The sequence below is a fragment of the Anarhichas minor genome, unplaced genomic scaffold (genome assembly GCF_050575085.1).
Source record: "Anarhichas minor isolate MPS153535 unplaced genomic scaffold, ASM5057508v1 ptg000011l, whole genome shotgun sequence".
NCBI lineage: Eukaryota > Metazoa > Chordata > Actinopteri > Perciformes > Anarhichadidae > Anarhichas > Anarhichas minor.
This window is the reverse complement of record NW_027466457.1, coordinates 3,366,532-3,382,654: the sequence shown is the minus strand read 5'-3', so window position 1 is coordinate 3,382,654 and position 16,123 is coordinate 3,366,532. Positions and strand designations below refer to the sequence as shown.

General features: G+C 40.1%; 1 protein-coding gene across 1 annotated transcript; it reads right to left on the bottom strand.

Moving 5' to 3' along the window:
- Positions 1 to 841: 841 nt before the first annotated feature.
- On the bottom strand, positions 842 to 13,670 carry bmal2 (basic helix-loop-helix ARNT like 2). Its single transcript, XM_076088901.1, has 17 exons — positions 13,327 to 13,670; positions 9,543 to 9,669; positions 9,386 to 9,445; positions 9,247 to 9,288; positions 8,897 to 9,054; positions 7,865 to 7,944; positions 7,467 to 7,559; positions 6,821 to 6,938; positions 6,581 to 6,730; positions 5,654 to 5,897; positions 5,302 to 5,408; positions 4,784 to 4,934; positions 4,604 to 4,674; positions 4,369 to 4,483; positions 4,082 to 4,172; positions 3,521 to 3,620; positions 842 to 3,417 (listed from the first exon to the last, which is right to left on the bottom strand). Exons 1-17 carry the CDS (start codon positions 13,382 to 13,384, stop codon positions 3,260 to 3,262), a joined length of 1,923 nt encoding a protein of 640 aa, XP_075945016.1. The 5' UTR covers positions 13,385 to 13,670; the 3' UTR covers positions 842 to 3,259.
- Positions 13,671 to 16,123: the final 2,453 nt, after the last annotated feature.

Below are 16,123 nucleotides of genomic sequence, written 5' to 3'. Positions count from 1 at the left end.
ACATTTGTTAAATTACTCCAAGCTAATCTCCTCAGAGGGGGGAACAGAAAGCAAGGCTGTAAGTGGGTTCAGTGTAAGGCAAATGTGATTACTCTTAAAGCAGACTGCTGCTTCTCAATTGGCCTCATGTTTTGGATTCAGTGAGGCTGCTCACAAAGTGTGCCGTCTTTCTGTTCAATTTCAAATATATGTATCTGAAAATATGCCCCAAGTTCCTGTTGATGGTTTGTTAAACTAATATTTATTAATAACATGACAACAAGAAAGTCCAGACATGTTGATAGCACAGCAGCTATAGACATATACAGTAAGTGCTTCCTCTGGGGCCCAAAAATCAAACCAGAATAAATTTAGAGTGACAGGAAGTGGTGCAATGGAGGCAGTAACAAGCTGCCAACAGCCCAAAATAGGATTAATGCCCTTCCTCCTGTGCAGCGAGAGTTGCCTATGTCATCACTTTCCATTTCTATTGATGCAAATAATAAATTGTACAAAAATGGTCATGCAACTAGTAACAAAGCCGGGCATCAATTCAAAACATAATGTTCCCTTTCTTAAAAACTCTGTTGTATTTCAAACAGAGAGAAGGGAACAATATGTGACCTCTCAGCAAGGTTTATTATCTCTGTCACCACCAATTAAGCTGAAGTGGAAGCAATGTTTTAGATTTCAGGGGGAAATTACAACCAATACAGTAAAATGATTAAACTAGAGGAACAGGGACCAAAATAACAATACGAAATGAACTTGTTGCCTTTAAAAAGACCAGGCTGTGTCTATGGCACGACTCCGTAGCTCTGCTTGTTTGGTTAGGTAGTGAGAGTGCTCTGACGCCAACGTGTACAATACAATTCCTGTTTTATCCGTCAACAGGCTTCCGCTTCATTCACGATGAGCACAGTATGCGTCAAGTCAATCCAATGATACATTTTAGCCCTCCTTTCAGTCTGCGGAGGTTGCCAGGTGCGAGGCGGTCTCCATAAGCAACACAGGTTCATCGAGTGTCCGAGCAGACATGTCCAAAGGCACTTCAGACACAGGCAGGAGGGTCCTTGTGAGCTCAGCTGGTCCATCCACTGGCTCATTACTCAAGCATTAGATAAAGAAAAGACAGTTTTCTTTAATTCACAACAATGTCTTCAAGAGTTCTTGTTGGAAAAGTCTAAACAGTCCTCATGAGGTGACTATAAATCGTTTCCCGAGACACCAATATGAATGATGGCATGAAAGCTACACAGTTCCATGTATTGTATATTTGGGTAGCAATACAACATATATTTTTGACTGACTGGTTTAGGTATGTGGTTGAAACACTTTTTACAAAATCTCAAAATGAAGCTTACATGTTTTTTTCAGTACATTCCCACTGAGACTCCAGGAATCTACAACACTCAAAATCATTCAGGTAAAAGAAATGTGATAAATGTAACAAACAGTCAAACGGGTATCAAATAAGCCCATAATCAAATAGTTTTAAACAAACCAATACAACAATTTTCTTCAACTGAAACTATGTATATAATGTTAGTATTATTTGGCATCAGCAAGGCTGATGTGACAGTTTGACATACTTGGGTAATTCTTCATTTGTACCTTATATTCACCCATAAGGCCATCTGGCTACCACATGACTCTCAACAATGGGTCACTAACATTAATCATGACATGATGACTGTCAATGTTTTGTTAGTAAAAAAAAAAAAAAAAAAAAAAGATGTACAATTGTAAAAATGAGCAAACAAACCAATTCTGCATGAGGTAAATTGCAAAAGGGATCCACACAACTCAGTGAATCACCAAATTTGATATATTTCAAGTCAGCAGTATAATCTTCTGCCTTCTGGAGTTTTAGAGTCATGCATGATATGGGAGGGACAATTGCATGGAGTTAGAAAGCAACTAAAAAGGACCATGTCTTTTTATAAATGGTCAGTACATAATATAAAGGAAAATAAACAGCTAAAGTTATGGCTTACCTGCAAGATTATAAAGCTGACAATAAGTGTAAGAACACAGGTGAACAAGTACAGACTCTTTAACAATATATAGTTTGAGGTAAGTATGTAAAACTTTGAAATGGAGGACAACATACTGTTACAGTTACTCCGAACTGTGTCATTGTACGTTTAAACAGGGCGGCTCTGTTTCCATCACTCCCTGAGTTAACACTTCTACCATCGGACTCAGAGATCAACCTCAAACACGTTTCGATAAAATGTCTAAAATGTGAATGGGGGTTTGATGCCAAACCTCCATTTTAGCATAGCACCTCTAAGGTTTGACTTTACATGAAGTATTACTGTAGTGCTCAGAAAGCCCTATTGATTCATGAATGGTCAACCATCAACACTGGCTGCTCTCTGACAAATGTATGTAGGTGGATCATCTCTGCCGATAAATATTTAATGTTCAGAGCTAGGACAAATCCAATCAAGGGCAGCCAACATTGAGGGATTAATATCTATACAAGGGTACATACTAAAATATTATTTTCACACAAACTATCCCTTTCGGACAGATATAGTTTGAAGGCATGGTGTTTGCAACCAAATCCACACATATATAGTTTTTTTCAAGTCAGTGTACAAGGTAAGAGGTTTCTGGATTGTTTTCATGGAGAATGTTCAGATACTGACAAGAGAAAATCTCTGAGCGGCACACCGTTAGGCGACTCAAAGTTAGAGGTTATGGAAGTGTGGTCTGCCGTGGTACACACTGGCTACCAACGGCTTGGATCCTGAGGGGTAACAGAGATGGGCCAGGTCAAATCAAAATACAACCTTTTAAAAAAAACATGAAATCAATTCAGTGCAATTGTTTGGTGTTTTTTTTTTTTTTTTTGCATCATCACTCCTAACCCGTTCAATTGTAGGTGGAGGAGAGAGTCCCGTCATGCCACTGTCATTTGTGTTCATGGGTTCTTCAACCTTATGAGGCCTCCTCAGTTAAACAGAGGATGCCAGTAGATGTGAGGAGAGCAGTGAACAACAGTGTTTCAGGGCAGGCAAACCGCTGTAAGGCTTTAGAGGCACATCCTCCTTCCGACAACAAGGTGTCTCTTGTTGTTGTCGATCCCGCTCCCTGTTAGAGCAGCCACACGAAGACTACACAGCTTAGGTGGAAAAAGGTTATAAATGAAAAAAGCCCATCGACAAAAAGGAATGCTGTGTTACAGAAAAGCATTGAAGCATTTCCCATCACAAAAATGATGTCCGGGTGTTTTACGCGGTGCTACAGCATCACACTGTAAGAGCAGATTCTATAAAGACCAATGCATCTCTTCGAAGTCCACAGCCTCGCCCACGTTTGTGTCCTTCTCCAGGAGGCTCATGAACACTGCCATGGCTGCGTCGTCATTGCTCAGGCTACTAAGCCCCGGTCCAACCACGCCGTCCAAATCCTGCTGGGAGTTCTCTTCTGAGGTAAGATAGGGTGAAAGAAAGGAAGAAAATGAATTGATTTATAAGAGGAGATAACTAAAATGTATAAATAAGGTCATGAACTGGAGCAGTGAGAGTACCCATGAGTGATTCTGCCCCTGAGAATGCAGCTCCCTGGGGCTCATCCTCTGAGCTGGACTTTCCTGGAATCTCTATATCTGTTGCCTCTCCATTTGGCACCTTACGACCAAAAGAAGAGCAAATTTTAGCCCTAGCAGCAACATGGCAGAAGTGATGTCATGATGTAAAAAAAGAGGAAAAACTCAATTCTGTGCCGGCCCAATTATGCCTTCCAACCTTTGTAGGAAATTCACCATAATTCCCCAGTACATACAGCGGTAATTGTATTAGTTTATGGTTTTTCTAAGGAAATCTTACTGTGAGATGTTTAAACACCAAAACCAGACGGAGTTTCTTTAGCCAGACTGCCAACTTGAAACGTGTTTTTCTGCTTAGTTTTATTAAATATATATATAAAAAAAAAGAAAAAAAAAAAGATAGGTGTAAATCATTGGAGGGGTTTAAGATTATATTTCTGCATTTCATATGAAATGTTTGGCACGTCGTGCAAATTACTACCCATTCTACGACACATTCGAGAGAGATGCACCAAATACAGATATGCTTGTACATGAAATTACATTGTTGCTGATTTGATTGTGAGTTTGAGGACACTTATCGCGTGGTAGACTGAACGGGCTGACGCTACCACTGGAAGGTGACGAGTTCATCCTAAAGAAACACGGACACAAATCCACTTAAAAACTGCAGTAGTAACAGAAGTAACATCGTCAACAACTTAGAAGCAGAGCAATTGTGGCAAAAAAAAAAAGACTTACTGAACTACTCTCTTTGTAATTGTCAGATTTACTTATCTCTATCGCTGTAAGAAAATGTAAAGAAGACTTGCTCTCTTGCGAGGCCACACCTGTTGTAATCCAGCAGCTCATTGGCAATCTGGGTCCCAATGCTCCCAGCATAAATCATAGCTCCAGGTGTGGTGGAGATGCCTGGTATAACTGGAAGGGACTTCTGGCCTACTTCTAGCAGAAAAGACAGTTAAGAGTAAAGTGAGCAGACTTGTGCTTTACAGTGTGCAATGGCTTCACAATCTGTATTTTCAACTATCACAGGGCATAAGATCTTTCTTCATTTTAACTGACCGTCGGAAGTCTTGTAATCGCTCGACTGTTCAGACTCGTTTCCTGAACGATGGGTTCGACTGTGATCGCACCTTGTCGTGGGACGAAAACACAGGTGAAGTGCCGATTAATGTACAATGTATCCATCTTGGGAACAAAGATATCTCGGTAATGCACAAAGGGACTGAAGCGTATACTCACGATTTAACCGTGTTAGTTGAAACTATGTATTCTACTTCTTTGGTCCAGGGATTTACAAAACTAAACCACTGACTTTGCAGAGTGACGAAAGAGCCATTTTTTGTTTTGAACTTATAGCAGTTTGTCTCTATTTTGTCTTTACTCCGCAGCACTGTTGTGAAAGAAAACAATGAGAGGGCGAGTTAGAGGACTAAACAGAAAGTGAAGCATCAGTATGATCCGTTTAAGGCAGAGAACACCAAAAGCAAAAGGACCAGCGGACAGAAATATGGGGAACCCGTCACAATTTAGCAGCATACTGACCTACTGGAGTAAACGTCAGATGTGCAGAAATTCAATAGGTGATTTGCATCTTCATCAACACATCAGCTTAATTGTAAATGAACATTTGACCTAAATAGACCTAGATAATTGAAGAGTGTAGGTATCATCTTGGCAGACATTTAAAAATAATAATAAAGGATCCGAGACAATTACAAAGAAGATAAACGGTATGAGGTCAATGAAGTGTTATTTGCCTTTTCGATGCTTGTCAGCCAAATGCGGTAAGTCGTCTTGATGGAAGTACTCATAGCATGATGTCCCAAGCAATTCTTGGGGAAGATAACCAAGAATGGTTGTGGCTCTGCAGAAGAAAAAAAATAAAATGTAAGTGTTAAAAGAGCATACAAGCATTTTATGCTAGTATGAATTGCTTTTAAACTGTATTATCTAAAATACTCAAATACACTCAAATTGTTTTCGTATTGACATCAGTATCAAAGAAATTTAGAAATGTAAATGGAAGATATTTAAAATGCCTCAATGATTGTGCATGTTCTCAAAGCCATTACAACCCTCTACAACCCCCTCATTGAAATTAAACTCTACCTTTGATCGACAAAGGTGAATTTGCCATCCATAGCATAGCGTGTGAAGAACTCCGTGGGTTTAACGCAGACTTCTCCATTAATCTGGGGAGATGAGTGGGAGTGCACGCGTCCCATCGCCACCAGGCAGCTGAAGTGGGAGCTATCCTGCTTGTCTGCCTCGCCCTCCCCCTCCGCTCCAACCTGACTGGTAGGCCAGCTGCGCATGTAGCCTGTGCAGTGGACCGTGCAGTACTTCTGCAACTCTGTAGGCACAAATCACAATACAGTATATATATATATATATATATATATATATATATATACACACCGTTGTTTTTTTTGACTTATTCTATTAAGTGGAATAATCATACTCTAGATTTTGGAACTACAGTTCCCATAATGCTGTGGAAGACGTTAACAGGAAATATAATGTTGCCCTGGATTGAGGAAGACACTGTATTTGTTCACATTTTGGCAAATTGGCCTCATTAAAAGTATCCTGAATGAGCTATTAGCAGCTCATCTTTGTAATCAGCAAACTACTTTGAAACTGAAGATCACTTCAAAATATGATGATTCTCAGGTAAGTTCAGGAGCCATAGAGCATATTTTTCTATGCGGATTTCCTGGACGTTTATTCACAATGGACATCGCAGTGTATAAAGATTCGATCCAAGTGACTAATGACTGAGGAGTTGTCAGATTTTTGACTCAAATTGTGCAATTCACTTTGGAAAGTGAAGTCAATTATCTTTGCCTCACATCTCTCCCTCTGCTCCCTCCTCTAAACCTCTGCCTCACAGTTCGAAGACCTCTGCTTTACACCAATACTTCTCGTGAATAGAAGTGTACCTGATAAATATCATATTAGCAGCTACACACGAAACCAAATACATTGACTGTACAAAAGTGATCTGCTGAATAGACCACTGCATCATTTCCCCACCTTTCTTTTTGGAGGTGCTTGCTTGGAATTCCTTCTCCTCCACTTTGACAGAAATCTTGTTGTACTTCATGCGGCAGAAGAATGAGCGGCGTGCACCTGAATACAGCCGCACTGCACCGACTGGGAGGTCAGCCTGGACCTGCAGGCCCGCTGGAGACACGACAGGAGAGTTACATGTGCGCTCTCTCTCTCTCTCTCTCTCTCTCTCACAAACACAGACAGAAGAAATAATTGCTTTACTTTTAGCATCTATCAGGCGTTCCCGAGGGTATAATTCAGAAGCTGACAGCTGCTCCTTCACTTTTTCCATGTCCTTTGGGTGTATGTAATCAAACAGGCTCTGTCCAATCAGCTCCACCTGTTGGAAGAACAAACAGCCCTAAACATTGTGCCCATGCTCATGAAAATAAATGTCAAAACCATTCTGCATGCAAGGTATTTCCCGCTGACAAACAAAAAATTGAACAAAATATTTGATTGAGGACTGTTGACCCCGGAGCACACCAGATAGTGTGTGTAGCGGATTTAGATTTAGGTAAGATTGAGGGAGAAAATACAACAGCTCACTCAAAGCTTTCCTGAAGGACGGCATATGAATGTCCTTAAGTAATCAAAAATATGGTGTATACACTGTGCTCTTGTGCCCAACGTCTTTGTTTTTCATCATCAAAGGAGCCGGGTGTGTCTGCTGAGGGTTACTTTCACACAATGCTAAATGTGGTGCTACAGGCCCATGCACGTGTAGGTGGTATTAGTTTATGATTATAACCCTGGTGGGTTCTAGTCCGTTAACAGTGGTGCCACGACAACACAACCCATCTGGTGTGTCCGGGGTTTCACATAAACAAAGATGTTGCTGATACAGTAACAAATGTAAAAGCATTACCCGACTATAATTTAACATCTTCGTGACGGACTCTGAGACAAAAACTATTTTCCCACGATCACAGCCCACTACAAACAGGAACCCATCTGCAGCCTGCACAACAGAAAACATGAGAGAAAATAAGGGGATCCAATGCGATGACATGGTCAAGACAAATGTAAGAGGCCATCGAGTAGATTTCTGTTCTATTTATATATATTCTATAAAAAACTAAACAGAATCATTTAAAATTCTTATCATGAAAAATCAGCGCATCAATTATAAAGACAAAAGTCTACACAGTGATTCAAATAAAAAATGTAATGCATGTTATATACTTTTTGGTATCAGATGAACAGAACCCACAGTAAAGCAGGGGTGTTGTTGCTAGCATGACATTAAAGCCTGATGGTGTTTACCTTGAGGACCAGGTGTTTGAGCTCCTCGTCGGGGAGGAATGAAGGCTTGTAGCTGGCTTCAGAAAAAGAACTTGTTGAACCTGAAAACATGGAAATAATTGTTACACGGCCAGTTCAAAGGCGAGATCACGATACAACAGTTCGGCATTAGGTATAACTTTATTACAACAGTCAAGTCTAAGAACTTCAACCGGTTTAATTTTACCCAAACTAGCTGAATCGGCATCTGTCACTATGACATATTTTGGCAAATTAAAAAGTTGCCAATATTAGCAACCTGTGCAGACAACGTCACGGCGATAAATCCGACTTATACTGTCTGCATTAATAATAAGCAAAACGACAATGTGATTGCCATGATATTATGTTTGTTTATAAACTAACCGAGTGTTCCATACATATACCTAAAACGGTGAAGCAAAGCTGACACACCATCCTCGGCTTATACACAACACTCACTCTCTCTCTCGCTGTAGAAGCGGACCAGGCTTGTTCTGCTAACCTCAGGCACATGTTGCTTACAGTTTTCGGCGCTACTGTAAATGTTTCTGGACTCTGAAATAGCGCTTTTAGCAAAGCAGAGCGGAAAGCCGCTTTTGGGCTGCTTCTGAAATGCGCCTGTCTGGTCAACATGTTGTAATGTTTTGGCTGACTTGGATAGCCAAGGGGAAGGCTGCTCGCATCTACACCAAGAGACACAACAGAGTAATTAAAAATGTCCTCATATGTGATTTCAGGCCATTTTCATGTTTCATCTTCCTAGTCGCTGATGGATGTGGTACTTTAAAACCATCTGATTGCCGCTTTGTAGCTGCTGAATGTTCCCAAATATCAACATTGTCTAAACCGCTATAAGCGCTCAACTGGAACAAACACAAATGCATTCGAACCAGAAGGGAAAAAAAATAGGCAAGGCAGCATAAGGTGAATATAGTACGCACAGGGGAATTCACTTTTTTACAATAACCGACATTTATCATCAGCACTGATGGGACAATCCACATAAAAACAAATGTAAAACATTCTTGGTACCTTTGAGAGATTTGAAGTGCTGCACTGCCATTCTGAGCACAGTGAGTTTGTCCAGTTTACGGGACATGGGGTTACAAGAAGGGATCATGGCTGACAGTTTGTCAATGAGATTGTTCATTTTGTCCCGTCTCCTTTTCTCAATTTGGCTATGCGGCTCTCTGCAGAAACATTAAATAAGAAATAATTCAGACAATTAATAATGTCTCCTTTCAATTCACAGACTATCTTAACCTGTGAAATATTGCATGATATTATATAAATACATATAAAGATATCATCTTTTAAGATTGATGATAATATTAGAAGAACATGGGAATGTTATAAATGTGATGGTGTCAAATTTAACCGACCTGAAGCATTTCATTTTGCCATGTCGGTCCTCTCCATCTGACCTGTAGCGCAGAAAAACACACATTTGAAATGTATTTGAAGAACAAAAGCCCAAAATAAACAGGTCAGCTCTGAAACCCCGATATTAGCACACAGTACCCGTTTTGCTCATCTTCCATATCTTCCATATCCATCTCCATAGAAACAGATTTTGTATCCCTAGGAAGAAAATTCATCAATGGCAACTTGCAACAATTTAGGTCACCTGATTCAAGAGATTTTCTGTGAGCCAAAATAAAGCAATCGCACTACTTACTGGTTGTCCATGCAGCCCTTGCGCTTCCGGGGCATCTCCGTGCTAAAGGACATATCAACAGCTGAGGATGGGGTCATCGCGCTGGGCAGAGAAACAGAACTTTGGTTTTCTTTAACCAGCACCTCTTCTGAAACACACAAGACACAATGAACTGTAGGACTCGATTTGATTTGCAAGTAAATGTGCAACAATCCTTCCTTCTTATAACTACCATCAAAGCACCCTTGGGGGGAAAGTAGGGAATTCTAATCAGCTTATTGAGCCCAAGCACACATGATCAGCAATTCCATGGACATAACATGTTGTTCTGGTATAGCCGTGTAACATCCCGTTGCTCTGCAAAAGAGGTGGGGTTAAAGTTCATGGCCGTCATCGCTGCAATGTTTTTCAGGTGAAAGTGACAGGAGTGCATACAGTGTGTGTTCCGTGCTGTGTTCAAGGGCTTCTGGAGAAAAAACTGTTTTCAGTTGCTCGTCTCTTAGCAATTGTTTGGTTGAGCGAGAGAGTGAGCTTCTCACACGTTTTTTTTATGCTTCAAGTCCATTTTTGTTGCGTTTAGCGAAGCGTAACTTGCATAGACAGCTTTTTAAACACTGATATTGGCTCTATATAATGTATTTTGCACAAGATTTCTTAAGGTATTATTTAACTATATGCAAGTTTTCTGTGTGCATACTTTTAAATCTCGTTCATGTTATGTCCCTGTCCCCCCATCACATGAGATATGAAGCCTAATGCTGCATTGCATTTGAACTGTTAAGTCACAGTTTTAGAGTAACCAATCGGAAATTTCAACTGAAACAAAGCCTGAAGTCAGATATCCGACTCAGAAGGTCAGAAAAACCTGACTAAACCCGACCTCAAAATCCAAGAACACTGCTCCGCACATCAACAGTAACAAAGCTGTAGTAATAGGCTGTTTATTAGCACTTCTTACTTGTGTCTCATAAATCAGTCATACATACAGTACTGTCCAACTCCCACAGGTGTAATGCGTTATCAACTGACATTGCAGCTCTACTGCCTCCCTTACTGCAGCCTAGTGTATATTCTGATTAATGTGGAGCTGCCGCGACTGTGATTTAGTCATGGCCGCAGACGAATGGTTGGGAGAGAAACTCGAGAGAACGGCACAAGACGGACCAAATACAGCTGATTCCAATGGCACCTATTTTCTCTGCTCTACAGACCCTGTGACCCAAATAGCCATTAACAGATCAGCAACAACCTGATTTTTAATCCCCCCCTTCCCCTGTCAAAATCTGTTGGATTAGAGGGTTAAGATTTGTTTACACTCGCGCGTGGTGCTGTAGCGCGAGCCTCCGCAGACGGCGCGTGAGCTCCGAGCATGAACGGAAGCATTTATACTCTATGCGCTGCAATACGTACAAACAAAATGAACAGTGAGCAATCAAAAAGACAACGAGTGTAACCCATAGATATGGCCATAGACTGTTGGTGTAACCGACCAAAAGCCATAAATCAACCTCCACAATGCCGAGGAGGGATTGTAATTATCTGTAAATAAACAAGTCACGTAGTATTAGAACGAGAAGAAGGTTCAATATCCTGTAACAATTTGATTTGGCTCCTCCTGTTTCTAAAGCATCTCAAAACGTATTGGCCTGTTTTGTATAATCACATAACATGTAAATAGTGTTTTTACCAGTGAACTATTTGAGACAGTCACGTGATCGTGCGCACCACAACCACTTGCGGAGCCTACATGCCCCACAAGCCTTCACTACGGCGAGTATAAACTAAGCTTTACCGTGAAGGCAACTAGATGGCTGGACACCCCTCTGCCAACTCCCACCCATAATCCTTCTCTCCTGTTCTCACGTGTTAATTAACTTGCTGCACTTGAATAAACCCATGAGCTGTATGTGTCACACAGTAACAGCATGACAAGAAAAAGGCTGATTTTTCGTTGAACCATGTTCAAATTTCAAGTTATTTATATATATCATTCAATATATAAATATATTTATTTTATTCAGACAAGTGTGCACACTTCCAGGCAAAGATGCACAGAAAATTATTTTTTTTAAATTAAATTAAATTTTATCACAGTCGGCATATATATATATACACATTTGGTACATACATTAAATGTAACTTCTGCGTTTAACCCATCCGTAGCTTACTGCTGCCCGGGGAGCGGTTGGGGGTTTAGTGTCTTTAGTGTCTTGACAGGACAGCTGCCGAGGATCGAACCGCCGACCTTGTTGTTGCCGGACTACCCTCTCTGCCCAATGAGCCACGGTTAAATATACACACAAACATCTGGGATCGGCCCAGTAAGTCCACCGTGTTTCATGGTTGCCACCACAATAGCTTGATTCTATAACACTCAAGTCACCATGACACATTTACGCTATTGTAACACACAGTTAACTTCATGCTTAGTTAATACCAATTAGTGGGAGAATCGACTAGATTCTTCTTTTCAGTAAACATATTGTTAAGCACGAATACTTTATTTATCTCTCTGATGATAGACCAGTAATCAAAATTGGTTTTAATGAGTAGCCTAACCTTAACCAGAATGTTATGTGTAGTAACTGGTCTCTACCTTTGACAAAAACAATTAGTCCATCAAGACTAATATTTTGTCAAGTAACAAAAATGATGTTTTGTTTTGTAGTTTACAAAAATACGTAGTTTAACTCCTTAACCATAAATTCACGCACATTGACCATTAAAAAAAAACATTATCCACTATTGATTCTAGCTTTTTTTAGCCAGTCAGGGTTTAAAAAAAAAAATCAATTGGCGGTAGTTTATAAAAATGGACCATCTCAGCAATTATCAAATTAAAGTTAATGATCCTGTTGTTCGATCTACACATTTGTAACTACCATGCAATACCATTAAGCCTATAATCATTGTCCTAATGCAAAATACAGTATCTTAGCCTTTTTCTCCAGGACGAATATTGTAACATTGAATACATCTCATAAATGTAACATGCATGTCTAAAATATGCACAATGGATAAGATTGCTGAACGTGATCACAGGACATTGAAAACCTTCAGCCCAAAGCTTCGCTCAGTTTGATTTCTGTGTTAACCTGAAGTCTGACACGTCGTCATAAATATAGGATGGTGCTTCGACAGTTTACCATAGATTTATGTTTACAACTATAGCTTGTGTTTATTTCTACAGGTGAAATGAAGTTGATCTTGGCCTTACTGATTTCAGTCATTGTAATTAAATGGCAGCTCAATGTATGTTGACAAGAAGAGACGTATTACAGTCGCTGTGTAACAAGGACAATTGCATGCACTAAGCACTAATGCTATTGTTTGACACTAGTCTGTGTCGGAAACATGGACTGTGTATGTATGAAAGCATGCGCAAGAAGAACATACAGTGACAATTACCATGGCCTGCCTCTGACGGACTTGGTAAACAGGTCTTGCTACCATGGCTAAGCTACCATGCGTGTTTCAGTCGTTTAGGTTAAGACTAACAGTCTATAATGTAGGCTACATGTCATTCATGTTGTCATTGATAACAAGTCGAGATGCAACGTCCATGTTATGCACAATACGCGGTTGACATGATAAACATCGCGCAGTGTTATATAAATGGCGCTGATGGAGAGTTTGCTCTACTGATCTACTGACCTAGTTTTGGAGTAGCGCGGAGTTACAGTCAAAAACATAAACACACCACTGCGCTTCTCTCTCGTCTGATACATCTCAATGCCGCGCATACGTTGTCTCACCCAGCGTCAATATTCAAACTGGTGACCAGCTTAAGTAGCGTTTTAATTACCTGCCGGTTCAACTCCCGAACTGTCACCGCCGCCAGCCGCTGTATTCCAGGCCGACATGGCTGGAGCCGGAGCCGGAGCGCTGGGGCCCAGGACTCCAATGCATGGATGAGATAGTCGACTGACGTTACTCCGGGATGTTGCTGTGTTAATAGGACATATTGTGGGGTCGAGACGGCGGCAGAATGTTGCACAACTGCCTTATATTCTCTATATGCAGAAAAGAAGAGGGAGCCCCGACGAGGTCGTATGCGGTGCAATCAAGGCAGAGCAGAGAACTGGGGAAAACAGGAAATAGTCTCCTCCTATATAGCCACAACAAAATCACCGCCGCAGCTCCATAGAATCTCTCCTTCTTCCTCTTTACGTTTTATGTCAGTTGGCAAACAACTTAGTGGTGCATTACCGCCACCAACTGGTATGAAGTATGCATCGGGGTCTGAAAAATGCACTAATTCTAATAATAAAGAAAAGAAAATGAGAACAACAACGTAAAATAAATGAGTAGGTAAGCAAAATAAAGTTATTCACCGTCATCAAATGTATTCTTATAATTCAAAATTAAAATAAAGAGACTGTCTCTTGTCAATTAAACCCGCCTGCTGTGGCAGGGCCTTTTTGAGACATTGCAGAGGCGCCTCTCCAGAGAGGGGATGCACTGACACCACTTTTGTTCAGACCAAATACAAGCAATTACATTTGAGTGCTTGCCGATACCGAGCACCGATATGAGTATCGGTGCTTTACAAACATGTTTTACTTTCATCAGATGCTCCTCAGCTTCTGACTGTAGCAAATTGTATATACAACCTGATGCTGTTGCTGACATCCTATTACATAAATAATGTTTTCCTGATACAAACAAAACATAGCTCCTCGCAGTATAGGGATGTTAATAATTAACAGTTTAACCTTGATATCAGCTAAACAGTTAAAAGAAATATTAAAAATAAAAAACAACAAAACTCACTTTTGTCACTAAGAAGAATATAGTGGGTCAGCCCACTTTAAGTGTGCCGGAGCAGCCAAAGTTCACTTTAATCAGCAGCTGGCTGAAAAGCAAGACACAGGAACTTGGCTCGGATGGGTGACCTCACAGGTCTTGAGGAGCTGTATTTATTCACCAACAAAAAAACTGTATACACAAACTGCAATGCTACATTCACAGCTGTGACGTTACTGCTAACTTTATACTCACAGCCATTCACAGGCTTTCTCTCACAACCGGACAGTGAATAACGTTAAGTCTGGCTTGCAATACACTTGCGGAAACCCTGACAAAGCATGCCAGGCGGAGACATCTGACATGTTCACAGCTAAACTAATTGACGCAGTGGAGACTAAAGGCAAGGCAAGTTTATTTGTATAGCACATTTCAACAACAAGGCAATTCAAAGTGCTTCACATAAAACCATTAAAAACATCAAAACATATAGGCAAAAGAAAAGGAGATTTAAAAACAATTAAGAACATTGATTGAAACATTAAAAACAGTCATTAAAACACTAAAGTGACTAAAGTGACTGCATGTGTCCACAACAATGAATGCAATCTTGGGGCTTTTTCTCCAAGATAAATGAAGTGGGGACTGTATGCCTGTTTTGCTGAATTTAACCTCTTTGTACATCAGGTTATTGTTGCAGCTGGGCAGCTTATTAGGCTGAACAGAGGAAAGGTCAATGTCACTTTGCCGTAGTAGTATCGGGTGCGGTTGTTTTGTGAGTGCGAGTATGAGTAAATGAGCACAGTATCGAATCAGATACCGGTATTGGTATTAGTGCATCCCTACTCCAGAGACCCTGTCCTGGGGCGAACCATGCATCCTAAAGTTTAGAAAGTAAACAGAAAAGAATAAAAAATACATTAGGAAAAAACAGAACCAGCATTAACCCTAAAATTAAATGTTTAACAAAACAATTTAGTTGAGTCAGCGATAGAGCAACTAGCTGACAGATAAGCGCTTGCTAAATCCTAACTGAATCTGCAGAAAAGGCTAAAATAATCCCCTCAGTGTGATGTCTTCCTTCTTTTTTCCATCCAGGAGTAAAAAAGCTGTTAATTACTCAGCTGCAAAACATAATAAGACCTTTATTTGTTCCCAAAACTGACAGTACTTTATGTAATCAGATGGGTCTCAATATTGATGAATGCGCACAGAAGGATACTGAAATGTATTTCTTGTTTTTAAATATGACTCTCCACAAAAATACTTAGCATTGTCTGTAATTGTAAAAAAACAAAAACTGCTTGTCCTTTGTGGACTTCACTGCATCGTCATAAACGACTTCTTCGTTTATGATCAATTACGTAAGCATCGGCCCGTGGGTATGATTTAATGTGATCACAATATTCCATAATTTGGCTATTTCTATTACATATATTTAAAGCAAGAAATATTTTGGTGTGCATCAGTAATACATATGTGAACCTTCTCTATTGTTGTGGAGTTATTAATATAAGTGTGTATAAAGCTAGTTACATTGTATTTAACTTAGGCACTTTTATTTACTCATTAATGTTTCATTAATTCATTTGTTTTAATCCTATCTGTTGTTAGCATACCTTCAAATGGCGCAACTCAGCCAGTCTACCTCAGGTTCAAATTCAAGTTTCTTCTTCACAGACCTGTCCGTCTTACAGAAATAAACAGAAACATTTTCAAGGCACATATGATTGTGCACATATGGATTGTTCTATGGGCTTAACACTATATTTCACAAGATATCTTGACCAAAATAGTAGCATTAACACCACGCAACATCCCTACTCACACCGGGTGCAACAACTAACTGTAGTAAC

What these genes read in the sequence shown, in the direction of transcription:
- bmal2 (XM_076088901.1), bottom strand. Translation starts at nt 13,384, where the DNA reads ATGTCGGCCTGGAATACAGCGGCTGGCGGCGGTGACAGTTCGGGAGTT. An exon ending in AAGGGCTGCATGGACAACCA is followed by an intron (nt 9,446 to 9,542) that starts GTAAGTAGTGCG and finishes TTTTCTTCCTAG; the next exon opens with GGATACAAAATCTGTTTCTA. An exon ending in AGATGTTAAATTATAGTCGG is followed by an intron (nt 6,939 to 7,466) that starts GTAATGCTTTTA and finishes TTCTTCCAACAG; the next exon opens with GTGGAGCTGATTGGACAGAG.